Below are 27,006 nucleotides of genomic sequence, written 5' to 3'. Positions count from 1 at the left end.
GTTCAATACGTGCTGTATCTCGGCGCCCGGCGCACTTGGCCCGTTGACGTGGAATTATGACTACAAGGCGTCGAAATTAATTGCGTGCACGGCGCGCTTGCGTTCCTGCTGGTCTTCGCGCTGCTCGTGGAGGTCGAGGGCAAAGACGATGGCGCCCAGGAGCGCAATCACGCCCGCAAGCACGGCTGTGACCGAGGGTACCCAGTCGCCGGGGTGCAAAAAGAGCTCGCGGTGCCACGACTCGGGGGGAAAAGCGACGGGGCCTTGCTGCGCAGGCGCGACGACCAGCTCGGAATTAGGAATTACGCCTTCCATCGCGACGTAGGGAAAGGGCTGGCGGCGCGTGCTGCCGACAAACAAGAGCTCAACGTAGTTGTTCGTGCGCCCAAGACCAAATAGCGCGGCGGGCTGCTGGAGCGCCATGTAGGCCGACTGCGGCTGCTGTGCAACTTGCTGCGCGCGACGCACGCCGTTGGGATCGAGAACGGTAAACTTGTACGACGCGCCGCACTGCGCCGAGCCCCAGGCGGCAAACGATGGCGCGTCGGGCTGCGTGCAGCGGCCGGCACACGCGCCGTTCAGCGTGAGCGTCTTGAGGAAAAAGGCGTCGTCGTAGTAGGTGTTGCGCACAAAATGTACAGCGCGCGAAAGCGAGCCGCGGATCTGTGCTCCTTGGAGGGACTGGATCATCACGTCCAGTGCGCCGTCCTCGCCGAGATCGATGAATGCGGCACTGCGCGCAAACTCGACGTTGTCCAAAACAGTGTGCGGGAGGCGGCGCATGCTGCGGTGCTCCGGCGCGCGCGCATCCTTAGCAGTGCATCCGGGATGCGCTGCAGACTTGCACGAGACGCTCTCGAGCAAATGGACGCGCGTTGCTCCTTGCGGCGCGCCTTTTGGGACGGTGAGGAGCAGAATATCAGGGTAGCCGTCCTTGTTGTAGTCGCCGATGCGGAGGGAGACGGGCGTGTGCAGTGGGCTCAGCTCGTCTTGTAGAAGCAGCTGTGCATCGCCAACGACAGCCTCGAGATCGATGCGCGCGAGCAAATCGTTATGCTCAGTGCGAAAATCGAGGGCAAATGTATCGTCGGCGGTGCACAGACGCGAGGGGTCGCGGCATGCGCGAGCCCCACCGGGCGGCGGGGTCCAGCCGCCGAACGCGTCTCTTTCGGTCGCGCAGAGAGGGAGCTGCTGGTTGTAGGCAATATTGATTTGGCACTTGCCGCCTTGGCACGTTGGAAAGACTACATCCATCGTCCCGTCGCGGTTCATATCGGCAAAAGAGAGCGCGCCCGTGCCTTTGGGAAGGAAGCCGCCGCGCGCAAAGCTGTATGTCTTGGGCTTCTCTTTGTCCGCGGTCCATATCTGGTACGCCAGCTGGCCGGAAAGTTTGTCTTTGCACACGAGAAACAGGTCGGCGAGGCAGTCGCCGTTCATGTCTACAAACGCGGAACTGTGGGGGTCCGCCAGCTCGCACCCGGGCAACGGATTCACACTGTGCTCCAAAACGGGCGTTGTAAGGGCGAACGCGGCGGATGTATTGTCCGACACTTGGTTTTCCCAAATCGAAAGCCCTTCGACGCCAAGCGCGTGGCCGACAAGGTCCAAGTGCATGTCGCCCGTCGTATCCGCGACGAGGGGCTGTGCGTGCATGGAGGAGGGGAGCTCTATGGCCTCGTCAAAGCTCCCGTCCATGCGCGATGGCCAAAGCAGCAGCTTGAGCGCGCCTGGGGTATCGGCTGCCTCGGCCATGACGAGCAAATCGGCGCGCCCGTTGTACATGAAGTCGCCAGGCACCACATTCACAACTTGCAAGCCACGCGGCACGGTGAGCGAAACAGACGGCGTGCTGTTGAATGCAAACGACGCCGCAACCCACTCGTGTACCTGCACGCGGCTGCGGTCGCGGTGGACGACCAGCGCATCCACAAAGCGATCGTCGTTCATGTAGCCCCATGCGGCGACGGTGCCATCAATCCCTTCAAGACCGAGCGCACCTGCACCCACGAATCCATCCGTCGCGCGCCGCGAGCCAAAGCCAAACAGCGCGTGCGCAGGCACGGCCAGCGCCAACGCCACCAGCCAGCGGCAGTGCATGGTGGGAGTGGAGGGCGTTGTTCGGCCGACAAGCCACTTCGCGGCCCGCACCCGCCACGCCTTTCCTGCCGCCATGGGAGACGAAGGCCTGTTCCGGTCGGCGACAATGTCGCTGATCCAGCTGTATATCCCGTCGGAGAGCGTCCATGCGACGGTCACGGAGCTGGCAGAGCTTGGAGACGTCGAGTTCAAGGATGTGCGTGCGCGACACACTGACCGTAGCTGAATCCCGACGTTGCGCCTTTTCAGCGCACGTTTGTGTCGGATATCCGGCGCCTCGACGAGATGGGGCGCTGTGTAAGCTACCTAAACGAGCAGCTGGCTCGGGAAGAGATTCCCGCACGCCCGCTCGAGAGCGCAATCCCTTTCTTGGCCGCCAGCGCCGAGGAGTTTGCGCGGAGTCCCATGTTTATGGAGCAGCTTGCGCGCGAGCTGCAAGAGTGCCAGGAGCGCGTGGCGCAGATGAACAAGAGCTACGAGTCGCTGCAGCAGCGCCTCCAGTCTCTCGAAGAGTCCAAGCACGTTATCCGCGAAACCGCCGTCTTCTTCCAGCACGCCGAGCACGGCGAGTCGCAAGACGTTACGCGCTTGAGCATGGACAGCGACGCACACGCGCCGCTCCTGGACGACAGCCATTTGCGAGGCTCTGGTGTGCGGGGTATGCAGGGCCTGCCGCCCGCATTTGCGCTCGAGTTCGTCGCGGGCACAATCGACCGCCGCTGCATGGGCACGCTCGAGCGTGTCTTGTGGCGCACACTCCGCGGCAATCTCTTTATGAACTTTGCCGAGATCAGCCGCGAGTTTGTCGACCCCACCACGGAAGAGCCCATGTTTATCAATGTTTTCCTCGTGTTTGCGCACGGCGCCACGGTACTTGCCAAGATCCGCAAGATCTGCGAGGCGATGGGCGGCACGCTCTTTCCGGTAGAGAGCGATGCTGCACAGCGCGACGCGCACTTGAACACGGTGCTGGAGCGGATCGAGGACCACGAGAATATCCTGTATAGTACAAACGCCGCGCGCCGTACAGAGCTGCTGCGCGTCGCTGAATCGATTTCTGCGTGGGAAAACTTGGTGCGCAAGGAAAAGCTTGTGTACGATACCATGAACATGCTGCAGTATGACAAGAGCCAGAAGACAATGACCGCCGAAGGCTGGTGCCCCACCTCGGACATTCCCGCCATCCAACTCGCCTTGCGGCGCGCGACGGAAGATACAGGGGCGCATGTCTCCTCGGTGCTGCAGACAATGCCCACAAGGGAAGAGCCGCCGACTTTCCAGCGGACAAACAAGTTTACCGAGGGCTTCCAGGCCATTATCGATGCCTACGGACACGCAAAGTACAAGGAGGTCAATCCCGGCCTGTTTACCGTAATTACCTTTCCTTTCCTCTTTGCCGTGATGTTTGGCGATGTAGGCCACGGTGTGATTCTGTTCCTCTTTGCGCTTGTGATGGTGTATTTCGAGCGCAAGCTCCTGCGCACAAAGCTGGACGAGATCACCCAAATGTTCTTTTACGGCCGCTACATTATCCTCCTCATGGGCCTGTTTGCCATCTTTACCGGGTTCTTGTACAACGACATCTTTTCCCTTTCTATGCACTTGTGGCACACAGGCTGGGAATGGCCGCGTGGCGAAGGAACTCTCACGGCGGCGCCGAATGGCCACGTCTACCCCATCGGCCTCGATCCGACATGGCACGGCGCAGACAACAATTTGGTCTTTACCAACTCGCTCAAGATGAAGCTCTCCATCATTCTCGGCGTCGCGCACATGACCTTTGCCCTCATGCTCAACATCCCCAACGATCTCCACTTTAAGCACGCCAACTGGATCTGGGCCGAGCTGCTGCCGCAGGTGCTGTTTATGGAGTCGCTGTTTGGCTACCTTGTCATTACCATCATCTACAAATGGGCCGTCAATTGGTACGCCACAGATGCGCTAGGAAATGCGCTGCACAATTCCCCACCGGGGCTCTTGAATATGCTCATCTACATGTTCCTCAAGCCAGGCGTTGTGGACCAGAGCGAGGTGCTGTACTGGGGCCAGGCAGGCATTCAAACGGCGCTCTTGCTTGTGGCCTTGCTCTGTGTGCCTTGGATGCTTGTGTGCAAGCCTTACCTGCTCTACAAGGAGCACAAAGCACGCGCCGGCGCGGGGTACCACACGGTTGGCTCCGCGCGCGGCGAAGAGCGCGTAGAAGGCGTGCATGAAGACGAGCAAAATGTCTTGGACGAGGTGCCCGACGAGCAGGAAGAGGAGGCGTTCGAGGTTGGCGAGGTCGCTATCAACCAAATCATTCACACAATCGAGTTCTGCCTTGGATGCATTTCAAATACGGCTTCCTACCTGCGTCTCTGGGCACTGTCCCTTGCGCATGCACAGCTCTCGCAGGTGCTTTGGGATATGACGATCAAGAATGTGTTTGGCCTGACGGGGGTCGTCGGTGCCGTCGCGACAGTGCTTGCTTTTGGAATGTGGTTCGTGCTTACCATTGCCATCCTTTGTGTGATGGAGGGACTCTCGGCATTCTTGCATGCACTGCGTCTGCACTGGGTCGAAGCTGGGTCCAAGTTTTATGCCGCATCGGGATACGCGTTCCAGCCGCTTTCCTTCAAGCAGGAGTAGAATCGTAGTTGCAAGAACATTAGTAATGCATGGGGCGGCGGTAAAAGGGTCAGCAAGCGTTGGGCCAAGGGCTCCGCACCGCGACACATCTCCCTCCGCACGCAGCGCATCGCAGCGCCGACGCTGGGCCTGCACCCGATCGCCGCCCGATCGGGCGTGCGTCCCCGGGCCCGATCTGGACCAGTGCCTCGCTCTGGCCCGCCATTCATATGCTGCGCTGTGCACGCACGAACCGCGCACTATTCCGCGCGCGCACAGACGTGACCACACCGGTCGTGGCCACAGGCACGCGCGTGCAACATCCGCTGCGGATGGTCATGGTCGGGTGTCCGGGCTCGGGAAAAGGCACACTCTCTGCGCGCCTCGAGCATGTATTTGGGATCCACATCATCACCGCCGGCGACCTGTTGCGGTGGCATATCAAGGAGGAAACAGAGCTGGGCAAAGAGGCAGATCGTGTGATCAAGGCCGGGTCGCTCATGCCTGACACAACCATGATGGCGCTTGTCCAGCAGAAACTAGAGCAGATGGGCGAGCAAGACTTTATCCTAGACGGCTTTCCGCGCACCGACGGGCAGGCGAAGCTGCTGACAGATGCACTTGCCATCGCAGACCGGCCTCTCTCGCTAGTCGTCAATCTGCAGGTGCCGGAAGACGCGATTCTGGAGCGCATTCTTGACCGCTGGACGCACTCGCCGTCTGGCCGTGTATATAATTTCTCGTTCAATCCCCCTTTGCGTAAAGGTTTCGACGACGTGACGGGCGAGCCGCTGGAGAGGCGCGCAGATGATAACCCCGAGACATTCCGCAAGCGTATCGCGGGCTTCCACCAAAAGACAGCGCCCATGATTGAGCATTTCCGCAGCCTGCCGTGCCCTTCCGACCCCACCCGCCCGCTGCTTGTCGATCTCGCAGGCGAGACAAGCAACTACATCTGGCCCAAACTCGAGGCGCTCGTCCTGGAGCGATTCCCGCACATGGCGCAGGGCATGAAAACGGGGCTGAGGTCGTGGACATAGTTGCACGCTGCTGTGTTTCTCAAGGGGGTATATGTCATCTACTCATAGCTAGTCCTATCTTGCAGCCTAGACTCTCGCTTCCCTTCGGCCATCCGCTGCATCAGCTTGTTCAGCTGCAGAACATGGTTCTTGCTGAAGAATTGCATCCTGTGCTGTACCTGTGCATACGCCAGTGCCTGCTCTCGAGCCGCGTGCTCGGCGGCTTGTGCGTGTGCTGCTCGAAGTCGTTCCATGCGGCGGCGCATCATACTCGGCTGGTAGCGCTCAAGCACGTTGCCGAAGCGCACGATCCACGGCTCGAGATACAGGGTGCTCGTATCCACTGTGCTTTCGCGCGGCGATAGGGGCGTTTCTGCGCTTTCTTCCGACAGCACTGCCTCGTCCATGACAAATGACTCGGGGTCTGTGCCCCGTTTGCGTCGAAATGCAAGCACATCGAACCAGCGCCGCGAGGCTGTGTCGACGTGTTGCTCCTCCTGTGTTAGGCGCTTTTGCAGGTGCCGCTTGCGCATACGCGCCTGTCGCTTGAGTCTGTCCTCGACTTCGCCCACGCCCTGCGATCAGTTTGCAGCAGCAACGTACCATGCCGGCACTGACCCACCACCAGAACCCAAGCCAGCTCTGCCATATGGTGAGCGCCCAGCTGATGAATAGAATCCAGTCGATTCGATCGTAGGCAATATGAATGAAACTCACCACGGTTTTAAACAGCGCAAGGGTGAGTGCTGCACTGCCAAACATGGTCGTGGCGCCATCGGTGCGCCATGCCCTGCGGCCACAGACAAACACGCCCCAAAATGTGAGTGCAAACATGTAGAGCAAGGAGAGTGTGCTTTCGCAGACGCTCTCAATCGCGTCGCCAAGATCGCGCACCTTGACAACGTGCGTATTCGCGAGTTGTGAAAAATACATGCCGGCCTCAATGATCGCAAGCGGCCCAAGCATCCAGTAAATAAGCCGCGCTTCCAGTGCAGACGGGAATAGTAGCGTAAGGAATTGGATGTGTGTAAACTTTGGGTAAGTAGATCCACACGTACATGGCCGGTAATCATGGCAAGGGCGGGTAGTATCGAGGCAAAGACGCGCTGCACCACAGGTCGATCCTCCCCAATTTTTATCAGCGGGTCAAGAGTAAAGGGGAATACGTAAGGGTACGTTGTCCCGTACTGCTTGTCATAATTCAGAGCAAGTGCTGCAATGACGGCCATAAGAGCGAAGAATAAAAAGGAGCTCAGGATCTGGAAAATAAAATTCACCTTGTTTAGCTGGTAGTGGTACGGGCCGGTGAATATCAGCTGGACAAATAGTACAGCCGACATGGCCAGCACTATCCCAATTACAAGGATCTGCACCGGCCCACTCACAATAAACGAGACAGGCAGCGGTGCATCGGCCATGCGGTAGCCAAGAAGCCGACCAGGAAGGTGGAGGTGCGAGGCAAGCTATGTCCGTACGGTACTACTTTACGAGCGTCACGTCGATCGAGTCGCCGTCAGCCAGGTTCCAAAATGCGAGCGTTTGGCGCAGCGTCGCAGGCTTGCCGCCGATCCATAGCTTCAGCTTGCTTCCGCTGACCGTGCGCTCCAAAGGACCGATTAAAATGCGGTCGCGAATCGTACCAATCGTCGTCGCCAGTGCAAGGTCGGAGAGTGTGATGATCGCGCCATTGCATTTGACAGACAACTGCGGCGCATAGGGTAGACGTATGCGCAGGCTGATGGGGTAGGGGTACATGGTAAACCACTCGCTCTCGGTATACAGCGATCCGTCCTGTTTTCGTGGGATATACTGCGCCTGGTGGACGCCGACAGACGGCGCTTGGCGCTTGGGCGCTTGGACATCGCTATCGCCGCTTGCTGCACGCTTGCTCGGTACTTGTGGGCCGGCCACGGGCTTGTCTTTGCGCGGCTGGCGAGCAGACATCTCTAGCTCAAGCGCCCTGTTTCGCGCGAGTGCATCTTGTGCAGTGGTGCGGCTATTGGCGTGGCCGTCCCAAATGATTTTTTCGCGCTGGCGCGCAAGATGCTTGTCTTGTACCGAGCGCTGTGCCTGTGCTGCTTCGTCTTCATGTGCGCCAAAAATATCTGTGCGTGCGCCGGCAAACGCTTTCAAAAAGCGGCTTGGGTCGGCACCGGCAGCAAGACTTGCTTGCTCTTGCTTGCGCTGCTCGATTTTCTCGCGCTCTTCGCGGTACTTGGGATTCAAAAGTTCCACACGCACGTGCTCGCCCATCTCGGCAACAGGGACTGTTTCGCGGCACACGGGGCAAGTCGTAGTTTGTGCACGCGCTAGACGAGCCTCGCGTTTGTAGTCGTGCTTGATTTTGACACCTTGGGGTGTCGGGAGTGGGATATCGGGTTCGGCGGGGGGAGATGGCGCATCGGCGGGGGGGGGGGGGAGCTGGCGGGGGGGGGGGGGGGGGGGGGGGGGGGGGGGGGGGGGGGGGGGGGGGGGGGGGGGGGGGGGGGGGGGGGGGGCTGCGGCGGGCTTTGCTAACTCTTCCTGTGCTTCCGCTGCATATTCCTCTTCTCCTCCTTCCCACGCTGCCTCCTCCTGAATCATCGCAGCCATGCGCCGCTGCGCAAGCATCACATTCTCAAGTTCATACTGAGAGCGCGCCGGCGGCAAATCCGCCTGTTCGTCTGCGTCGGTAATCTCAACAACGCCCACAACGATAAAGTCCTGCCAATCGATTTCGTCAAACAAAGAGCGCATACGCTTCTCCTCTGTACGCGCCTGCGTCGCACGGTCCTTATGCCACTTTGCCCACGACGTTCGTTGCCCGACGTCTTGCAAAATTTGCGTTCGCAGACCACCGCGCCCTGGCCCATACCGGCTCAGCCCTTGGCCGGGCGCACCGCGGTGCACATTTGCCAGCATCTTTGCACTTGGCTGCATCACACGGCGGTACTGCTCGACCAGCAAGTTAAAATAGCTAAACATGGGGTGTGTAGGACGCAGGAACTCGAATTGGTGCGATCTTGTCTCGCGTGCAAGCAATCCCGTCGCAAATGCCGGGCCCTTGCGTGCAGCAAACAGCGCGGTCAGCTTGAGCACGTCCATCTCAATCGCGGGCATGCTCGGGAATGCTAGCGAAAATGCGTGTGGCGGCGGCTCCACCGGTGCGTTGGTCGCACGCTTTAGCTTTACCGGCGAGTCCGCGACATCTCCGCCATTCGCACTGGGTTCGGCGCCGCTGGACGGTTGCGTCGTATTCACCTTGTCCCGGTAATATGCATGGTATGCATCGCCCTCGTTCAAAAACGAAAACTTCTGGTTATACCGCTCCTGCTCGCGGATTTTCGCCTCGAAATGCACGCCGACGCGTGCGACAAACGCGGCTGTTTTATCGACAATCGCACGCAGCTCCGGCGGCGGGATAATAATGCCCGACGGCGCAAACTCATCAGGTGCCTCAACATCCTCCTTCACAGGCGCCAGTGCGTCTGACTCGCCCTGCGTCGGCGGCGGCAGATTTAGCGGCATGGCGACTGGGAGAAAGCCGCAGTTTCCCACGTGACTCACAACGCTTCCTTCTTCGACGATGGACGAGGTGGGTGGTTGGCACACTAACAACAAGACGTTGAGTATCTCGCCACCGCTTGAGCATGTGCGCACTGCGCTTCTTGGAGATGCAGCTGGTGGTTCACGCGGCACGCTGATACCGGTGTACAAAAAACTGCCATCAGACTTGCTGACGCCCGTCATGGCGTTTTTGCGCTTATCCAACGGCGCCACGCTAGGAAATGAGAGTTTCCTGCTCGAGAGTGTGAATACGGGCGACAGTATCGGTCGGTTCAGTTTCCTGGGCACTAAGCCGCGCGAAATCATTCGGACAGGGCCGGGACTTGCGCGCAGCGGCGATCCTTTGAACGTAGTGGAAGAGCGCATGCGCGCGTACGAGTACGTTGCCATTCCAGAACTGCCCATGTTTACGGGCGGCACTGTTGGATACATTGCCTTTGACTGTATCCAGCATTTTGAGCCATCGACGAAGCGCGATTTGCGCGACACGCTCAAGATCCCGGAATGCGTGATGCTTTTGTGCGACGCTGTGGTCGTGTTTGACCATGTGTATCAGGTTGTGTACTGTATTGCACATGTGCATGCGCCGCATGGTACCTCATCTGCACAGCTTGATTCGTTGTATGCCGAGGCAGCGAAGCGGGTGCACGCCTTGGGCGATGCCATTACCCAGGAATCCACACCGTTTCCTGTACAAACTCCAATCACCAAGCCGCGGCAGCCCGCAACAAGCAATGCAGGGAAGCAAGGCTACGAGGGCTACGTCACGAAGCTACGCAAAAATATTTTGCGCGGCGATATCTTCCAGGCGGTCCCCTCGCACCGACTTGCGCGCCCGACGCAACTGCATCCGTTCAACTGCTACCGCTTTTTGCGCCGCATCAACCCAAGTCCGTACATGTTTTATATCGATTGCGGTGGTGAACAGCTGGTTGGTGCAAGCCCAGAGACGCTGTGCTGCATCCACAAAGGCAAAGTCGCCGTGCATGCAATTGCAGGCACCGCGCGCCGCGGCAAGACGGCCGAAGAGGACGCGCGGCTCGCTGCGGAGCTTGTTAAATCGAACAAGGACCAGGCGGAGCATATCATGCTTGTTGACCTTGCGCGGAACGATATCAGTCGCGTGTGTGATCCGCGCACAACGACGGTAGAGTCGCTTATGAACGTGGAAAAGTTTAGCCACGTTACTCACTTGACGAGTCGCATTACGGGGCAGCTGCGTGCGAACCGCTCCAAGTACGACGCACTCCGTTCCATATTTCCCGCAGGCACGCTTTCCGGCGCGCCGAAACTGCGTGCGATTGAGCTCATTGAGGAACTGGAGCAGGAGCGCCGCGGTGTATATGGCGGCGCTGTGGGTCGCATAGACTTTGCACGCGACGAACTCGATGTATGCATAGCGATCCGCACCATGGTGTTCAAGGACGGAGTTGCGTATCTCCAGGCAGGAGGCGGAATCGTATATGACAGCGTGGAAGAGGATGAGTACTTGGAGACGGTAAACAAGCTGCGCAGCAATATGCATTGCTTGGACGTTGCAGAAGGTGTGTTGTTCGTGAGACTGACAAGACAGAAGCATATGAAAAACACGCGGCGTGATGATACCGACATTGCAGCTGCAGGGAAAGAGCCGTAGTGTACATCGGTAGAGAGGGTTTGGATCCAGCTTGCCCGAACGCAACACACTATCAACAATTTTTTTTGCAGGTGCAATATCTAAAGTACAGATGCTTACATTCGGTTCACATTACGGAATTTGCCAGCACAAAGTACACATCGGCGCCCGTGTACGTTATCGATGCTACTGCCAGCGTAAAATAGTTGTTACCGTCGTTGTCGCACCAATTGTCGCCATCGTTGCGCCGTTGCGAGTGCACAAGCAATCCAGCCTGGAAGCTCGGCTTCCACGATGCATGCAATCCTAGCCAAATTGCAGTACACATAGTGCAACGTGTCCAGCACGATGCGCAATAGTACCGTCGATTGGTGTACATACATGCGCTGTACGTCTACCATATCGTCCAGCAAAGGCTTTCTTCGCGTCGGCCGCCTGCTAACTGCATACGTGCACCCCAACTCAAGCAAGAAGTACACGAGTGCACAGCACATAATGCACATGGGAAATAGTAATATAAGCTCGCGCGAAGACGTGTTCGGGATTTGATCCGGCTCGTGTATTTCATACATCGGCGGTCCGCGCTGGACATAAGCGAGCACGTCGGAGGTAATATACTCCTTGACAATCGCGAGGATGTCGTATAAGGCAGGATCGTGGTCGTATGCCGTAGGAAAGGGTATATGGTTCGGGTCTAGGCGGGTAGCGACTTGCATGATGCCCATATTGTAGCGCGACGCTTGCGACGGTCCTACCGACGACCGAAATAAGGACGGCTGGAATTAGAAGTGTGGCAAATACGCACTGGAAAAGAATAGCCTGGGTATATAGCTACCATGACGCCGTGCGCGTCCTAGCTTTTAGAACAATGCGCAAGTAGCAATGCGGCTCCGCAATGTTCACGGTTGTGTCAAAAAAAAAAAAATTGCCGACCGCCCGATGAATTTCTGGTCGCGTTGCGGCGAGTGCCAATAAGAGCCGAGAACCAGCTGCGTGTGCCCGGCCGAATCTCATCAAAACCACTAGGGCAACAAGGGTTCACGTAGGGTGGTGCGTGCATGCCAGGAATGCATCGCACCGATGCGCATAGCACACCGTATAGTATCCATGGCGTGTCTATAGCGACGTAGTCTGCAGCACTATTTACTTGCTGCTAAAGTCGCCATTCATAAGGCTCTGCAGGCGCTCCGGCGTAAGATCGACGCCAACTTTTTTCAGCTCCTCGACCACTACAGTCAGCATATGCAGTCCAACGTACCCTTTGCCGTCGCCTCGCGCACCTCCTTCTTGGTCGCAAGAGTGGCGAGTTGAACCATGCTGGGACGTGTCTTTCCAGTCACATCCACGCCGTTCTGCTGCAGCACCTTTGTCAACTGCTGCAGTGCAGCAAGTGCATCGGGCGACTGGCCAAGCTTCTCAAAACCAGGCGGAAATGCAGGGTGCATATCGCCGCGGTTGTCTTCCGAAGCAAGCGCGGGGCGCGACGTAGTCATCCAGCGTACGCCGCTGGGCACACGCACAGCCGTCGCCAGCACGGGAGACGTACGTGATGTGACGTACATGCTTCGGCGCACAAGCGCGCGCGATACTTGTGCAAGAGAAACAGCTTGCATTTGTGTCGAGAGCTTGCGCAAGCATCCAGCGCCGCTCGCGCCGCGGTCCACTCGCTGACTAAGCAATCGAGGAGTGGCCCATGCAGCGACCTGTGCCTTGGCATGCGAACAGTGGCGCGGCTTGGGCTGGTAGGTGCGGCATGCATTGCACTGTTGCTGTACCTAGCACATAGCACATCGCCGCATGCGCATTCAAGCACGATCAAGCGGCGCGTGCGCCGCATCCGAGATATTCCGGCGTTTCTAGCCGCACGCAGCGATGCGAGCGCAGCGCAGCTTGCCGCGCTGGCCAAAATGCCGATCATGCGGGACGAAATCGAGCTGGATACGCCGAATGTAACAGATCGTCGCGTACTGCTCACTCTCGCACATATGGCAACGGAGGCCTACTACCGCACGCCCGACCCCATTCCCGATGCGCCGCAGTGGCACTGGTCGAGTGCGTTTGGCTGGGACAAGGAGGGGCTGCGCGGCCATGTCTTTGCGACCCAGAACAACGAGACAGTTGTAGTCGCGCTTAAGGGTACAAGCGCATCCTTCCTGCCCGGTGGCGCTACGGGTGGCAGCGACAAGGAGAACGATAACTTGCTTTTTTCTTGCTGCTGCGCAAGAGTCACCGACGCATGGAGCCCCGTATGCGACTGCTTTGACGCCTTACACAAGTGCGACACACAGTGTGTTGGCCGCGCACTGATCGATCGGTCGCTCTACTACCCCGCCGCAACTGAACTGTACAACAATATGTCGTACATGTACCCACACAGCCAGCTTTGGATCACCGGCCACAGCCTGGGCGGCGTGATTGGAGGTTTTATGGGAATCACATTCGGCGTTCCTGCCGTCACATTCGAGACACCGGGCGATCGCATTGCTGCAGAACGGCTGCATCTCCCCCTCCCGCCGCCCAGCTACAGCGATGCGGAGGCGTATGCTTTGGCGCCCGTTACGCATGTGTACCATACAGCCGATGCGCTCGCCACAGGCCAGTGTGTCGGTGCCAACAGCTTGTGCAGCCGGACGGGGTTTGCGATCGAGACCAAGTGCCACACGGGCCAAAGTATTGTGTATGATACTGTCGGCAAGCTGAGCTGGGGCGTCGGCGTGCTCTCGCACCGGATTGTGTACGTAATGGAGGAGCTGCTCTCTGTAGACTGGGACGTGCTCGTGCGGCGGCATGGGGGAAAGGAGCAATTGCCGCCGGTGCCTGATCCTGCGCGCGAAAGCGCGTGCCAAGACTGCAGCAGCTGGTCCTTTACATAGACTATGTGCTCTACTCGAGCGTGGCTTTGTACGCCTCCTCGTTCAACAGTTCGTCCAAATCGGAAGGGTTGGAGAGCTTCACTTTTGCGAGCCAGCCTGGAGTTAGTTTAGTGGGCACACACCATCCGCTTCGGCGCTCTTGTTCACCAGGTTCGGCTGGTCGCCGAGTTGAACATTCACGTCCGTGACGATGCCGTTGACCGGCGAGTAGATGTCGGAGGCGGCCTTGACCGACTCGATAGAGCCAATTTGGTCTCCCTTGGCGACCTCAAGATCAGCACTCGGGAGCTCAATAAACACAACGTCACCCAGACTGTCCTGGGCGTGGTTGGTAATGCCAATTACACCTTCGTTCGACGCGTCGTCGTAGCGGATCCACTCGTGCTCGGGCGTGTACAGCGTCTTGACAGCCGCAGCAATACGTGATGTCTGCAACGAGCGGATAGGAGCCGCAGTGCAAGGCGCAAGGCGCGATGCAGCACGATACGTGGGTCGGACGGTACGCAAAAAGGCAGACATGGTACAAGGGAAAGCGCTGGCGGGCAACAGGGGGGCTCCACTTCGGCCGAACAGTGCCGTTCATTTTTGGGCTGCAGCCTGCACGCACCTTGGCGATGGCAGGGAAGAAGCGTAAGGCGCCAACAGACTTTAAAAAAACAAGGCAAAAGCTGGGCAAAGGCAAGCAGCTCGCTTCCAATGCGACAAATACGACATTCAAGGCAAAATCTATCGCACTGCCGCAGCAGTCCGTCACGCTAGACCGCTCAGGCTCGATCCGTACGCGGCGGAATCACACTCTGCAGGATCTTGTGCAAAACACGCGACATCATGCACATGGCGCGCGCAAAGATGCAGTGCATGGCCTTATTGAGCTTGCTACAACGTACCCCGGATTCTTGGAACAGGAGGCGCCGAGCATGCTCCACCCCGTGTTTCCTTTGGTCGGCGACGACAACCCCGCAGTGCGTGCGGCGGTCGCACAGTACCTGAAATGCGCGCTCGCCATGTTGACCGCAGCCCAGTTTGCGCCGTTCCTCTCGACGGCACTGCTCTTTATCACCTCCGCACTCTCGCACATTCGCATGGCGGTACGCTTCGACGCTCTGCGCGTGCTCAATTTGGTGCTCGAGCATGCCGGCGTCCAAGTCACAACCGGATGGCAGCGCGCGCTGGATTCCGGTGTAGGAGAGGCGCATGGGCAGCGTATTTTGCAGGCGTTCTTTGCCATGCTCGGTGTCGCGGGCGACGCTGCGCGCCGAAAGGTGCAGGGCGCGCCGAGCGCGACGCCAGGATCGACGTCGTCGATTGACTTGCAGCCGGGCGACCGTCTGCATGTCTTGCGCAGCCTTGCTCGTTTTTTGCACTGCGCAACAGAGAGGGCGCAGTGCGGTGCGCAAATCCCTTTGTGGCCGTTCCAATCCGCGCTGGGCAGTGCGAGCGAGTTGGAGGATTTTGCACATCTGTTTGACCATGCACGTGGAATCGATGTGCTCCAGCCGTTCCTCGAGCGCAGTTTGCTGGGATATGCGGCGTTCCAAGCACCCATGGGAATGGCTGACGCGATACTGCAAGGCGCGCGTGCGACACAGGGCCAAGCGCCCGTGTCTGCACACGAGCAACTCGCACACCTTCTGCATGCGTCGCTCCTTGCAACGCTGCTCGATGCATTGCCCGCTGCACTCGCGCCAGAGGGCGTCGTGCACGACGTCCACTTGGAGCTTGTTGTTGAGATCCTGTCTATCTTTGCGGTGCTGTGGCGTGAGATTGTAACAGACTACCTTGCCGCACAAGGGACGCCAGCGCCGCTTGCGATTCTTGCGCAGCTGCATCGCTTCCTTTCGCACCTCGCGCCGCATTTTCCCATCCAGCCGGATTCCGCGCGCAAGGAGGGTGCAAACACGCTGCTGCACCTGAATGCTGTCTACTGCGAACTGGTTGCATTGTACATGATTGCACAGGCGCAAGCACCGCAGAAGAAAAGCGCACCTGTGCAGCATATAGACCGCACGATCTCCTATCTTGCGGCGCAGCTCGCGCATGACGACAGCGCACTTTCGCCGGAGCAGTACCAGTCGCTCATCCCTACCTTTTGGCTCCTGCTCACTGGGCCAGAATATGCAGAGCAGCGCGCGCTGATGGAGTCGCTCTTGCGGCACGCCATGAAACTGCCGACCACATCGCCGGTCAAGCCGCTTGCTTTTGAGTTTCTCGCACGGCTCGCCACGCTGCATACATACACGTCGTTGCGCGTGCCCATGGATGCGGTGCACGGCGCACAGAGTGTCTGGCACGATTGGCTCCTCTCCCTTCCACGCACCCTGTGGGAGGCTGCGACGCAAGCAGCAAGCAAGAAATCCGCCGACACAAGGCTGGAGCGAATGGAGCTGGCCGTGCTAATTTTGCAATTCCTGCGGCGCTGTCTCGTCCAGGAGGATGGGGTTGTGTTCACTACAGAGACGCTTGCCGCACTCGCAAAGCCGCTCACGCCATTTTTTGCGATGCAGCATCCCTCGCGGGGAACAATTCCAGGGCCCGTAGCGAGGCTGCCGGAGCATGCGCGGCAGATTGCACGCGCAGTAGCGCTGCATGCAGGGATGGAGGACGTGTAGTATACCCACCGTAGCAACAATGTACAGTGCGCATCTAACTGTCTCATATCAACGTATCTTACACGACCTACTGCAAAGCAACCATCTTGCATGTCAATCTACATCGTCGTATTATGCAGCGGCATTGTACTCCACCCCGGAACGCCCGCTCCTCCTTCTTCGCCCAGCAGCCACTGCTGAATGGCGGAAAGCAATGCAGCGTCGTCCAGCGTCCAGGAAGATTCTACCCACGCAGGCGGCTCCAGCTCCGCCAAGCCGGCGCGCTGCGCCATGGGCACGGCGGGAATTCCAGACTCCATACGCAGCCCCTTGGTGTTTTGGTCCTGCGCACGTAGATGGTCGCTGTATCGCGACAGCCCATCGATTGGATTTGCTTGGATGCCGTACTTGTCGAACGGCATAAAAGGTTTTAGCTTCTCTAAGAACGCAGTCACGATGATGAATGCATGCCGCAGTTTTGGCGTTCGTATCTCCTCCGACATCCCATCGCACTCTGGGTGCTTGGCGAGAAACTCGAGTACATAAAAGAGGGCCAATGCCGATACCATCAGGTGCCACCGCATCATGTAATTCAAAATCTCTTGGGGGTTCTTGGCACGCTGCAGCTCTTCCCACACTGCGATCACAATGCACGCACTCGCGATGCAGGTATTGGCCGAGTAGCGGTACTGTGTATCTTCCAAACCGTCGGTGAGAAAGTGCATATGCATGCGCAGTAAGCGGCTGTGCACGGACGCCTGCATAAAAAGCCGCTGCAGCGGCAGGTACGAGTGCGAAGCATGGATCTGCCGTATGTGCTGCGTGTTTTCCGTCACCCCGTCGAAACGCAGCACGTCTGGCAAGGACTGCAGAATACGGTGCAGGCGGCTATCAATTTCCAATAGATGCTCGTACGGCAGTTTGACCGAGAGTCCTTGGCTGAGCCGCTGCAAGGATATTTCCGAAATATCGCGTACAACGCGCGCAATGCGAAACTGGTGTTGTACGTACAGGTTGGGAGAGACACGGTCGCGATTCTGCAAGGTTTCCAAAGACATGGACGCCATCCGCTCCAACTCGTCGTCTTCTAGCGCGAGTGGGAGGTCAGTATAGTTCATGTTGTCCGACACCATATGGTTAAAATTGACATGCAGCGACTTGTACCAGTCCATTGTCACAAGTGTGCTCCATATTTTGCGGCCCAGCTCGCGCTGTGGCGGATCGCCAGGCGCAAACGCGCGTGCCCAAGGCATTCCAATTAGCATGTGGTCTTCTGCCGTCTCCTGCTTCATTTGCAAATGCATGATATCCTTCACTGCACTCCCCAACCGGTTCAGACCCATGAGTTTCGCGAGGTGCACCGCCGTCGCGCTCCATGCAGCGCCCAGCGCAATCCGCGAACTGCGGAAGTAGTAGTGCTGTAACAGTACACATGTCTGCAGTGTCCACAGAGTAGGCTCCTCCAGGTAATTGGAGTGCTGCAGGAAATAGATGCACGGTTTTGCTGTAGTCTCGTCTAAGGAATCTTGCTGGAATGCGGCGTCAGAACGCTTGACTTGCTCGACGGTGTTGATGATAATGAATAGCAGCGCCAAGAGTCCATAATTGCGTGCATCTGTCCAAAACAGCATCTCTTGTACTTCTCGTGGGACAGGTGCAGCGCCGAGCGAGCCGGCAATGCTCTCTGCAATGCTCTTTGGCTTGGCCGAGCCGTACACCCAAGTGAGCTGCACCCAAAGATCATGCAGCTGCCTATTAAATATTGCTGAATTCATGCAGCATATTATCGGTTCCATATTCGACATGTAGAACGATACCATGTCTAGTGTCGCTTCCCAGCCAGGCAGTTTGTCCAAATGCGTCTGCATCTCTTTGCGCCATCGAAACATGTCCGTCTCGACCAGCTCCGCAAGCAAAATTGTGGGCAGCATAGGCAGTGTATCGAGGAATATGTGCTTGGCCGGCTGCGGCACCGTACTTTTCAACGGCTTCTGCTCCTCGTACCAGGGTTCCGGGCCTTTATCCGGCTTTACATCGTCGCGCTCATCGCCCCAGCGACACTGTATTGTAATTCCGCGCGCAACACAGGAAGCACACTGCGGGACGTTTCTGTCACATTTGATCTTGCGGTCCTTACATGGGATACAGCTCAGATTCTTGCGCGGGCGACGCTGTTTGTGCCGCTCCGCCCCCATGGCATGGAGAGAAAAACGTGTGGAGGGACTGGTTGTGGAGCACGGGCCTTGGTTCTTTACTTCATGGCAGCCAAGAATACCGGTACGTAGCGATCCTGCGCTTATGCTAGTTAACTTTTTTGTAGGCAGCCGGTTACACCGTGCTTCATGGCTGCGTGAATCGTCGGCATACTTGAACCAGGCGGTCAGCAGCACACAGGCCAAGTTCATCCTTCTCGATCAAGGCAACCCTGTCGTGTGTACAGACGGCACCAAGGAGAGCCTCGCGCTATTTAGCTGGCCTGACGTGAAGGACACTGTGCTTGGTATGGTACATGAGTGTGGCAACTCAAATACGGCAGACGTCTACGGCCCTGCCGCGTACAACTTAAAGGCACGCGACGGGGAAGAAAATGCGAAACTGTTCCAGAGCGTAACAAAGAACATCGTTTCGCCCGCACTCTCGCTCGTATTCCTTGGTATTGATAGCGAGGGCGTGGATTCGATTGCCACGTACACGACTCTCGAGGGTGGGGACGGCCGCACCTTGGCCATCCCACCGGGGTCGCCCTACTTTGCCCTTTCCCTCTCGTTCCGCGCGCCAGGGATGCAGGACAAGACGATGGGCAATGCACTGCTGGAAAAGGTCACAAATGAGGGCTACGAGGTGCTGGATATGCGCATTGTCGTCCTCCGCGGTGGTTTGAACGGAGAGGATTCGGCTATCGTTGCCTATGCACGCACGTTGCTCGATTGGAACGAGCGCTACACGCATTGCCCGGGCTGCGGCAGCAGACAATTCTCTGCTTGGGGTGGGCACAAGCGCACTTGCGGTTCAGTCGTCCGTCGTACGACACAAGGTACACCGGCTGTTTTGGAAAATGTGCACACGGAGCCCGTACCGGCCTCGGCGCCGCTATGTGCATCGGTAAAAAGCTTGCAGAATTACTCCTATCCGCGCACGGATCCTGTCGTGGTGTTGGGTATCGTCCGCCACGACGGCAACACCATCTTGCTGGGACGCCAGGCCATGTGGCCGAAAGGACTATACTCGTGCCCTGCTGGGTTTGTTGAGCCAGGCGAGACACTCGAGGAGGCTGTGCGTCGTGAGGGCATTGAGGAGACTGGTATTAAAATTGATTCGGTCGTCTATTACAGGTGTGTGCTACGATAAACTGACAGTAGCTCGCAGCCGTGGCCACTCCCTGCAAACCTCATGTTCGGCATGTTTGGCATTGCTGCCAAGGACCAGCCGAAGGAACGCACAGATTTGGATGCAGAGCTTTCCGATGTGTTCTACGCAACGCGCGAGCAGGTGCAGGCTGCAGTGAACGCCGCAGCGAAGGCACAGGGCGCGAAGAAAAATACGCCGACACACAACGGCGAGAAATTCTTGTACGTGTACCATGTATCTCACGGTAGCATTCCTCCACCCACAGCAATGGCATACCACCTCCTTGCTGCGTTTGCGCGCGGGGAAGCGCCTTCTCGCCACGGAACGCGAAGCATGCTGTAGGAGGGCAGTTCCTGAACAATATAGGAAGTATGCGTTGTATTTCCTAGATAGGCAGGACGCTTGCTTCTTGTCGTCATGTGGAATTCGGCAGTGCGATACTCGCGCTCGGCGTGGAAGGGTACGTAGCGTGCAAGCGCTTTGGGGAACCGAGTATATGTAACAGGGCTGCTTACTTTCCAGGCCCCTTTTTTGTGCCATTCCCTAATCTACAGCAGGCGCTGAAGAATAACACGCCGATCAGGACAAATGCACGCAGCTGCACCATTTTGCCAAACTTTGTCGGGTAGGTTTTGTTTGCACGAGCGAGACTAACGCGCAGACTTAAGTTCCTTGTTCACAATGGGAAGCACCATATGCCTATCTCGGTCACGGAAGAAATGGTTGGGCATAAATTGGGCGAGTTTGCGCCTACACGAAAACGCTTTAGCTACCGGTACGTGCTTTTTTTTGTATGCATACTAACAACAGCTTGACCAAGAACAAGTGATACAGATACCTCTTTACGTAGAAAGGCGGCTCTGAAAGCAATATGGATACCTCTTTTTCGCAAAGATCGTTTGGGCCTGGAGCAACGCCTATGTGATGCGACCATTGCGTGCAGCACCGCACAATACTCTTTTTGCTGCTGGCACCAAGTGTGGGCTCGATAACCGCGCCAACGCGCACAAAACGAGCGTCATTTTTGGCGACGATAGAAAACAATTTTGACAGCAGTAGATAGACAAAAATTCAATGAAGATGTCGATGATATGGCCTGATAGCTCAGAGGAACGAGTGGCGCTTTCCGGTAGGCTAGTTTGCCTCTATAAACTGGCTGGCGCAGGTCCCGGGTTCGACCCCCGGTCGGGTCTTTTTTTGTGGAGAGCAGGCATTACTGCCACCCGAAAGACCAAATTGCTTCGCAGGATGCGTGTGCAACGGCCTCTGGTGCCATAGATTCGCCTTCGATGACCACGAGATGCTGCACCGGTCCACCATCGTGCCTATCTGCCGGACTCGCGGTGAGCGGTGCGCCAGTCTCGACGTCGTTGTTTTCAAACATGGCCGCGTGTGCTTCCAAGTACGCGGGCCAGACAATTTCGTCAAAGTAAAACGGCGGATCGTGCCATACACTGCCGTTATCCAACACATAGTCTGGCCTATTTTCGCGCCTTTGCTTCATCGTTGCCTTCGAAACGCGCAGGAATATGCGCACATCGATTAAATTGAGTACGCGTGTGTCAAAAAAAGTAAGGAACCCCTCGACAATTAGAATATGCACACGCGACGCTTTGCGCCCGTCTCTCGAGACGAGCACCGGGGCCGCCCGCGGAGCATGAAACTTGGTACGCCACGCCTCCAGCTCTGCGGGGCGCATCGTACTTGCATAGCTACTCCTGCGGTACTCGTGGCTTTCAAAATCGCGTGGAAGGTCGCCATGGTCCATCGTGTACCGTATCACTTGCTCAAGTCGTCGGTAGTCGCTCTGGCGTCAGAAATCATGCATACATACAGAGCCATGGGGTGTATCCCAATCCGTCACCTGGTGCTTCGCACTCCACGGCATCTGGTCTGTGGGCGGGCAAAAGTCATCCTGGTGCAAAACCGACGCGGAGGCGATGGGCGACGCTTTCGCTTCCGCGTCCGACGCCGGCGGCTGCAAAACAGCCAGCAGGTTTTCAACCAATGTTGACTTTCCGGCACTGGTAGGCCCGCTGCTGTTAACCAAGCGCGCACGCACCCTATTCCGAGGACCAAAACGGCGGCGTGCGTTTCGGCCATGTTGGCGGAGGAGTAAGGTTGGCGCCCGATTGGATGCCCGATTGGATGCACTACAACACTACGTCTTTAGTTTCTTGAGCTTCGGCTTCTCTTCTTCGTCCTCATACGCAGCCCCATCCTCGTCGTCCTCATTGCTGGACGCCTCCGAAGGGCTTCCGCCATCGTCCGAAGACTCGTCATCAAAGTCGTCATCTTCTTCGTCGTCATCGTCGCTGCCTGCCAGCTTCCCTTCTTCGTCGCCAAGCAGTTCGTCAACGCCTGCACCCAGCCCCGCGCCTTCGTCCATGAGCTCGTTCTTGATACGAAGCTTGCGCTCCGCAAAGTAGTTGTTCAAGCTATCCAGCTCCTCGCGGTTGACCGACTGAAAAGTATGGTCGCCGCTGTGCCGTGTGGCGACGCGCATGTCAAATGTCTTTGCACTAGCAATCGCGCCGCCGACGCGACTGAACACAATCTGCTGTACATCGCTGTAGGGAATCAGCACGGGCTGCTTCGAGACCCAAATCAAGCTCTTGTTCAGCGGGTACAAGTTGCCGTCGTTCGCCTTCACATTGCAGCGCACACTTTCCTGCCCCACAGAACTGGTAAAGCCAGTAGGGACGCTGACCTTTTGCTCCGAGAGCACACGGAACAAGTTCGTCACGATACGAAACGTAGGCTCCTCGTAGCGCTTCTTGAGCTTGCCTTCGTACTGCGTCTGGATCGTCTCGTCGTCGAGATTGAGCTCCGCATCCATTTCTTCCTCGCGCGGGAATTGGAGCACGAGGTACGGGTACAGCGTCTGGCCCTGACGAATAGGAGGCTCCAGTGCGACGACAAAAAGCACATGGATATCGTCAGGCTTTGGCAGGAGAAATAGATGCGTGATGGAGCTGTACAAAATTTTGTAGTCGTACGTCTTTCCGCGCAGGCGCAAGAACTGTGGAAAAAGCTCGATATCGTAGCGGCCACGCGGTGTGAGCACAAGCACCTCTTTGAGCACGAGAATGCCATCGCCTGCAACCTGCCCAATATCGGCCTTAGATTTGATCGCATTGTGAAACGCAACTGCAGCGCTCTCTTCTTCTTCTTCTTCCTCCTCCTCCTCAGAGCCATCGCCGCGCGCCTCTTCATCGTCACGCTCGACTTCGCCGGGAATGTACAAGCGCATCTCGACGAGCTCGTCGGGCCTGTTGCGCTTCGGTCCATTGAAAGGAAGGCCATGCTCGTCTTTTGCCGCACCCGTGTTCTGCCCCGGCTGCTGCTGCTGCGGATTGAGGAATTCCATGCTGACTTCCGTACGGCCGGCAATGTTGCTATTGGCAATGCTCGAGAGTGGAAGTGCAAACGCAAGCTTTTTTCGCACCGTAAACTTCATATCGTGGTCGTCCACCTCGGCCTCGCCCCAGTTCCAGCCGCGCGTGCTTACATCCACCGCCTCGAGCGGCTTGTCAAAGTATTCGCGAAGCGCCTCGGCCAAACGATCGTAGTCGTCGCGCTGGAAATTTTCAAAGCTGGCGCGGTATCCACGTCCGACGTCTTCCTTTTCATCTTCTATACCTTTTAACGCGATACTGAGCTGAAAGTTGCGCGCAACACTAGCGTTAGACACCGCAAAACGTACCGAACCCATGTGAAGCTCGTTGCCTGCTGCGCGGGAATCGTCACAGTCGCACCCTCCTCAAGGGGCTTCCAGCCGAGTCCTGCGCCCGAAAAGCGTATTTTACCTAGCACCTTGCCGGCGCCGTGGTAAATATTATCGAACTGCGTCGTCATCGCGCAAAAAGGCAAGGTGCGGGCGACGCGTCGCGTTTGTTGTGTTTAGTCATCGGAGGCATGCTTATGGGAGGTACAAACGGGAGTAGGCCATAATCGGCGCTCGGCAGGTGGGGCAAAGCTGCACAGAGCGGGCAGTAGAAGTGCCCAGTGAAAGCAGTGCGTGCTGTTGCGACGCAAGTGTTTGCCGACACGCATTACAGAGCGCGAGGCAGCGGCACGGCCAGCAAATAACCGACCGCTCCTCGCTGCAGCACACGACGCAACAGCGCGCGCGCTCGCGATCCAACTGCTCACTGGAAGAAGCGAGTACGGCGCGCCGTTCCTGTAAGAGCTGGATCAGCGCTTTTTGCGTCTGCCGATCCGACTCGCTACTTGCCTGGCGCGAGCTGAGAGAGTAGAGCATGGCGCTCGACAAATGGGAAACGGGGCTCGACGCAAGAGACGTCGACATGGATGCTTGCCGATGTTGGATCTGCGCAGCAATTTGCTTGTATTCTTGCCGTGTGAGTGGCGGGGCATTGTCGGGGCGCGTCATGTGTTTCACCAGCACGTCCTGGAATCCTTGCAGCTCGCTGCCGTCACCCTGCGTTAGCTGCGCAAGTGCGACGAGCTCGAGGGGGTTCAAGTCATCCTCCTCCAGCTCTGAAGGGCGACGCGCGAGCTCCAAACGCTCGTACGCCGACGTAGTCTGGATATGGCGGCGCCGGTCTTCCTGGCGCTGCTGAATCGTGTGGATGCGCTGCTTGGTGATTTGGTGTTGCTGGCGTGCTTCTTCTTCCTGAGCAAGTCGCACCTCGCGCTCTGCTTCGCCGTTAGTGCCGTGCCAAAAGATGCGGATGTAGCGCGGGAGGTTCGCAAGATACTCGGGCGGCTCGGGAAGGCGTTGCGCGATGCGCGATGCAATTCCATAGACAATGTCGAGAAAGGTGCTGATAAACTTCCACGTCTCGCGCATCTTGTCTGCACCGCGCACAATTCCACCGATCTCAACTGTGGAGTGGTCCAAGGCGACGCGCACGTCCTTGATCTCTTTGCCGAGGCCATTGATGCCATGTCGCTCCATCTGCTCGTAGTCCTCGATAGTATTTTCAACCACGGTGCTCCCATCGGGATACAGCTCCACGTAGGTGTGCAGTGGCGCATCCACCTCTTTGATCTCGCACGAGAGGCCCGTCAGTTGCGTCGCATGGAGACAAGTGGTGCCGAGCTTGAGGACCGCCAGAGAGAAGTCGTCCGTGGCACGCGGCAAGCTGCTGGGGGGGAGTTTCAAGCGCCGCAGATCAATGCTGCCGTCCACAAAGTACATACGGAGCGCGTGCAGCCCAATGGTCAAGAGCACGATGCCAAAGACGGACGTTTCCATCATCTGACTGGCGCTGTGGATGATGGGGTACTCGTCCGTATAATACATGGTGAACAGATAGTGTACCATGATACATATTCCAATCATCGTCGTAAAGGCAAGTCGCGATATCAGCGGCGGTTTGCGGCACAGCAAGATGTTCATGCCGAGCAGCTCAATGACTTTTGCAATCACCAGCAGAAAAACATGTGCATTCGGCGCAAACTCGCGAGTGGTCGAGTGAATGTAGAGGATAAAGCCAAAGCTCACTAAGTTGAACGTGGATGGATCGTCGCGCGAGCCGCTGCGGTAAGCTTTTTGTGGGACGTACATCAATTCGAGACTCCGCACGGCCGTTCCAATGCATTGCGCAACACACACGCCCAGGAACGCTGTCCAGAAGAGCGATGTGGCACTCAGTCGCGCCGGATCACGCGGCTCCGGCACAAATTTGCGCAGGTAACGCAGCCAGAGCTGTGCAGACGGCGTATGCTGGTCCGCACAAATGCCTTGCAACAGGCCGTATAGCGCGTACGCAAGTAACAGGATCCCTGGCAAACGCAGCAAGGTACGCTGCAGCTGCGATATTCGTGCGGGACGCCCATAGGGGGTGCATACATGCTGGATCCGATTCGTGATAATTACCTGAGATTAGCCGCATAGGGCACTTACCATCAAGACCATTGAGATTGCATATCGAGAAAAGAAGAACTGGATAGGACTGTCTGCAATCAATCCAAACGTCTCTCCCATGGGAGAAGAGGAATTGGCTCTTGGCATGTGCTCGGCTTGCGGCATTTCGATTCAGTCCGACTCACGGAGCCATGCTCGTTGAAAGAGGCACATTGGTTTGGCGGGGCTCGGCTTTTGTGGAGGTCAGGCGCCGGAAAAGCCAGGCCAGACAAGGCACGCGCATGGGCAGTAGAAACAGGTGCAGTGGTATCATCTCGTCAATAAAGGCTATGGTATACGTAGGTAGTAGTGCCCATACATGACAGCATGCATGGCGGTATGGGTAATCTCGAATGCGCTGGTTTTCGCGCCGTTGGAATGTGCAATACGCTAGTTTTCGCGCCATTGGAATCCGCAATCTGTTCGTGTGCACTTGAAAAATGTAGTCACTGGAGCGTTAGTATGCATGTGCAAAGAGAGACGGGCAATTGCATGACCCAAATACGTACTCGGCTCATCCGCAGACCGGATCTGCAGCTGCATATAGTATGCACGCGCATTATCGCACTTGGGGCACGTAGCTATTGTGAGCGCAACCGCATTACACACCCTCCGTATTGTCCACATTCTTCCAGCTGTCCTCTCCGTCCATGACGTCGTCCACTTGTTTCCGCTCGAGGCGCATGCGAGAGGTGACTTGGCGGTCCATGGGGAACTTGAACGGGCACGTCGGGCACGTCCATTTATTCAACCCATTATCCAAAGACGGTAATACAGTCACCACGTTCGCACAATTAGGACAAAAAAGCATTGCAACAAAAGACTGGCAAAATAGGGGCTAAGGCAGTCGTGGAAAGAGGCGTCGTACAGGAAGATGCAGCCAAAAAAAATGGCAAATGAGATGCGTTAAGGACAAGCTTATGCAACAATTGGGCACGCGACTTGCTCCTATAGCTCAGCTGGCAGAGCGCAAGACTGAAGTCGTTGGGTTCTTCTTGAGGTCACCTGTTCGAACCAGGTTGGGAGCATTTTTTGCCTCTAGGCATTGCCGTGTTGTGCACCTAAATACGTATAGACGGCTTAGTTTCCCGCGTGCATGCTCCTATAGCTCAGCTGGCAGAGCGCAAGACTGAAGTCGTTGGGTTCTTCTTGAGGTCACCTGTTCGACCGTTGCCCCCCCCCCCCTCGAACCAGGGGAGCATTTTTTGCCTCTAGGCATTGCCGTGTTGTGCACCTAAATACGTATAGACGGCTTAGTTTCCCGCGTGCATGCTCCTATAGCTCAGCTGGCAGAGCGCAAGACTGAAGTCGTTGGGTTCTTCTTGAGGTCACCTGTTCGAACCAGGTTGGGAGCATTTATATTCTTTTTAAAACACGCCACCTCCATAATTTTTTTTCCGCCGCATGTGCATCCTGTTGTGGGCAACATGCGATCCAA

The 27,006-nt window shown here is 57.2% G+C and overlaps 14 protein-coding genes and 3 non-coding genes across 17 annotated transcripts; 9 read left to right on the top strand and 8 right to left on the bottom strand.

The window, feature by feature from the left end:
- Positions 1–60: 60 nt before the first annotated feature.
- MVES1_003813 (uncharacterized protein) lies at positions 61–2,097 on the bottom strand (the record flags this gene model as incomplete). Its single annotated transcript, XM_056208623.1, has 1 exon — positions 61–2,097. The coding sequence occupies one exon, from the start codon at positions 2,095–2,097 to the stop codon at positions 61–63; it is 2,037 nt and encodes a 678-aa protein (XP_056064598.1).
- A 73-nt stretch (positions 2,098–2,170) lies between these two features.
- MVES1_003812 (uncharacterized protein) lies at positions 2,171–4,725 on the top strand (the record flags this gene model as incomplete). The annotated part of the gene is made up of 2 exons (XM_056208622.1): positions 2,171–2,293; positions 2,320–4,725. The coding sequence occupies 2 exons, from the start codon at positions 2,171–2,173 to the stop codon at positions 4,723–4,725; spliced, it is 2,529 nt and encodes an 842-aa protein (XP_056064597.1).
- Positions 4,726–4,934: 209 nt separating this feature from the next.
- On the top strand, positions 4,935–5,744 carry MVES1_003811 (2-dehydro-3-deoxy-D-gluconate 5-dehydrogenase; the record flags this gene model as incomplete). Its single annotated transcript, XM_056208621.1, has 1 exon — positions 4,935–5,744. The coding sequence occupies one exon, from the start codon at positions 4,935–4,937 to the stop codon at positions 5,742–5,744; it is 810 nt and encodes a 269-aa protein (XP_056064596.1).
- Positions 5,745–5,782: 38 nt separating this feature from the next.
- On the bottom strand, positions 5,783–7,141 carry MVES1_003810 (uncharacterized protein; the record flags this gene model as incomplete). Its single annotated transcript, XM_056208620.1, has 3 exons — positions 5,783–6,298; positions 6,327–6,755; positions 6,782–7,141. The coding sequence occupies 3 exons, from the start codon at positions 7,139–7,141 to the stop codon at positions 5,783–5,785; spliced, it is 1,305 nt and encodes a 434-aa protein (XP_056064595.1).
- Positions 7,142–7,202: 61 nt separating this feature from the next.
- PRP21 (SF3a splicing factor complex subunit) lies at positions 7,203–9,230 on the bottom strand (the record flags this gene model as incomplete). Its single annotated transcript, XM_056208619.1, has 1 exon — positions 7,203–9,230. The coding sequence occupies one exon, from the start codon at positions 9,228–9,230 to the stop codon at positions 7,203–7,205; it is 2,028 nt and encodes a 675-aa protein (XP_056064594.1).
- A 58-nt stretch (positions 9,231–9,288) lies between these two features.
- Positions 9,289–10,905, top strand: TRP2 (anthranilate synthase; the record flags this gene model as incomplete). Its single annotated transcript, XM_056208618.1, has 1 exon — positions 9,289–10,905. The coding sequence occupies one exon, from the start codon at positions 9,289–9,291 to the stop codon at positions 10,903–10,905; it is 1,617 nt and encodes a 538-aa protein (XP_056064593.1).
- A 1,122-nt stretch (positions 10,906–12,027) lies between these two features.
- On the bottom strand, positions 12,028–12,377 carry MVES1_003807 (uncharacterized protein; the record flags this gene model as incomplete). The annotated part of the gene is made up of 2 exons (XM_056208617.1): positions 12,028–12,113; positions 12,143–12,377. 2 exons carry the CDS (start codon positions 12,375–12,377, stop codon positions 12,028–12,030), a joined length of 321 nt encoding a protein of 106 aa, XP_056064592.1.
- Positions 12,378–12,599: 222 nt separating this feature from the next.
- ATG15 (triacylglycerol lipase) lies at positions 12,600–13,757 on the top strand (the record flags this gene model as incomplete). The annotated part of the gene is made up of 1 exon (XM_056208616.1): positions 12,600–13,757. One exon carries the CDS (start codon positions 12,600–12,602, stop codon positions 13,755–13,757), a length of 1,158 nt encoding a protein of 385 aa, XP_056064591.1.
- Positions 13,758–13,767: 10 nt separating this feature from the next.
- On the bottom strand, positions 13,768–14,276 carry GCV3 (glycine cleavage system H-protein subunit; the record flags this gene model as incomplete). The annotated part of the gene is made up of 2 exons (XM_056208615.1): positions 13,768–13,853; positions 13,880–14,276. The coding sequence occupies 2 exons, from the start codon at positions 14,274–14,276 to the stop codon at positions 13,768–13,770; spliced, it is 483 nt and encodes a 160-aa protein (XP_056064590.1).
- Positions 14,277–14,371: 95 nt separating this feature from the next.
- Positions 14,372–16,366, top strand: IPI1 (rRNA processing protein; the record flags this gene model as incomplete). Its single annotated transcript, XM_056208614.1, has 1 exon — positions 14,372–16,366. One exon carries the CDS (start codon positions 14,372–14,374, stop codon positions 16,364–16,366), a length of 1,995 nt encoding a protein of 664 aa, XP_056064589.1.
- Positions 16,367–16,464: 98 nt separating this feature from the next.
- MVES1_003803 (uncharacterized protein) lies at positions 16,465–18,540 on the bottom strand (the record flags this gene model as incomplete). Its single annotated transcript, XM_056208613.1, has 1 exon — positions 16,465–18,540. One exon carries the CDS (start codon positions 18,538–18,540, stop codon positions 16,465–16,467), a length of 2,076 nt encoding a protein of 691 aa, XP_056064588.1.
- A 63-nt stretch (positions 18,541–18,603) lies between these two features.
- On the top strand, positions 18,604–20,522 carry NPY1 (NAD(+) diphosphatase; the record flags this gene model as incomplete). The annotated part of the gene is made up of 7 exons (XM_056208612.1): positions 18,604–18,622; positions 18,651–19,677; positions 19,705–19,914; positions 20,127–20,153; positions 20,199–20,318; positions 20,355–20,468; positions 20,504–20,522. 7 exons carry the CDS (start codon positions 18,604–18,606, stop codon positions 20,520–20,522), a joined length of 1,536 nt encoding a protein of 511 aa, XP_056064587.1.
- A 264-nt stretch (positions 20,523–20,786) lies between these two features.
- Positions 20,787–20,886, top strand: MVES1_003801. The gene has a single exon. It is a non-coding gene; the product is annotated as a tRNA-Arg (tRNA).
- Positions 20,887–20,906: 20 nt separating this feature from the next.
- POB3 (FACT complex subunit) lies at positions 20,907–23,551 on the bottom strand (the record flags this gene model as incomplete). The annotated part of the gene is made up of 4 exons (XM_056208611.1): positions 20,907–21,500; positions 21,528–21,729; positions 21,859–23,373; positions 23,400–23,551. 4 exons carry the CDS (start codon positions 23,549–23,551, stop codon positions 20,907–20,909), a joined length of 2,463 nt encoding a protein of 820 aa, XP_056064586.1.
- Positions 23,552–23,615: 64 nt separating this feature from the next.
- Positions 23,616–26,277, bottom strand: MVES1_003799 (uncharacterized protein; the record flags this gene model as incomplete). Its single annotated transcript, XM_056208610.1, has 5 exons — positions 23,616–25,200; positions 25,228–25,541; positions 25,569–25,666; positions 26,078–26,149; positions 26,178–26,277. 5 exons carry the CDS (start codon positions 26,275–26,277, stop codon positions 23,616–23,618), a joined length of 2,169 nt encoding a protein of 722 aa, XP_056064585.1.
- Positions 26,278–26,512: 235 nt separating this feature from the next.
- On the top strand, positions 26,513–26,596 carry MVES1_003798. The gene has a single exon. It is a non-coding gene; the product is annotated as a tRNA-Phe (tRNA).
- Positions 26,597–26,839: 243 nt separating this feature from the next.
- Positions 26,840–26,923, top strand: MVES1_003797. The gene has a single exon. It is a non-coding gene; the product is annotated as a tRNA-Phe (tRNA).
- The last annotated feature ends 83 nt before the right edge of the window (positions 26,924–27,006 follow it).

This window comes from Malassezia vespertilionis, chromosome 9, assembly GCF_029542925.1.
Source record: "Malassezia vespertilionis chromosome 9, complete sequence".
Classification (NCBI taxonomy): Eukaryota; Fungi; Basidiomycota; class Malasseziomycetes; order Malasseziales; family Malasseziaceae; genus Malassezia; species Malassezia vespertilionis.
The sequence above is the reverse complement of the archived record's forward strand: the minus strand, read 5'-3'. Positions and strand labels throughout refer to the sequence as shown.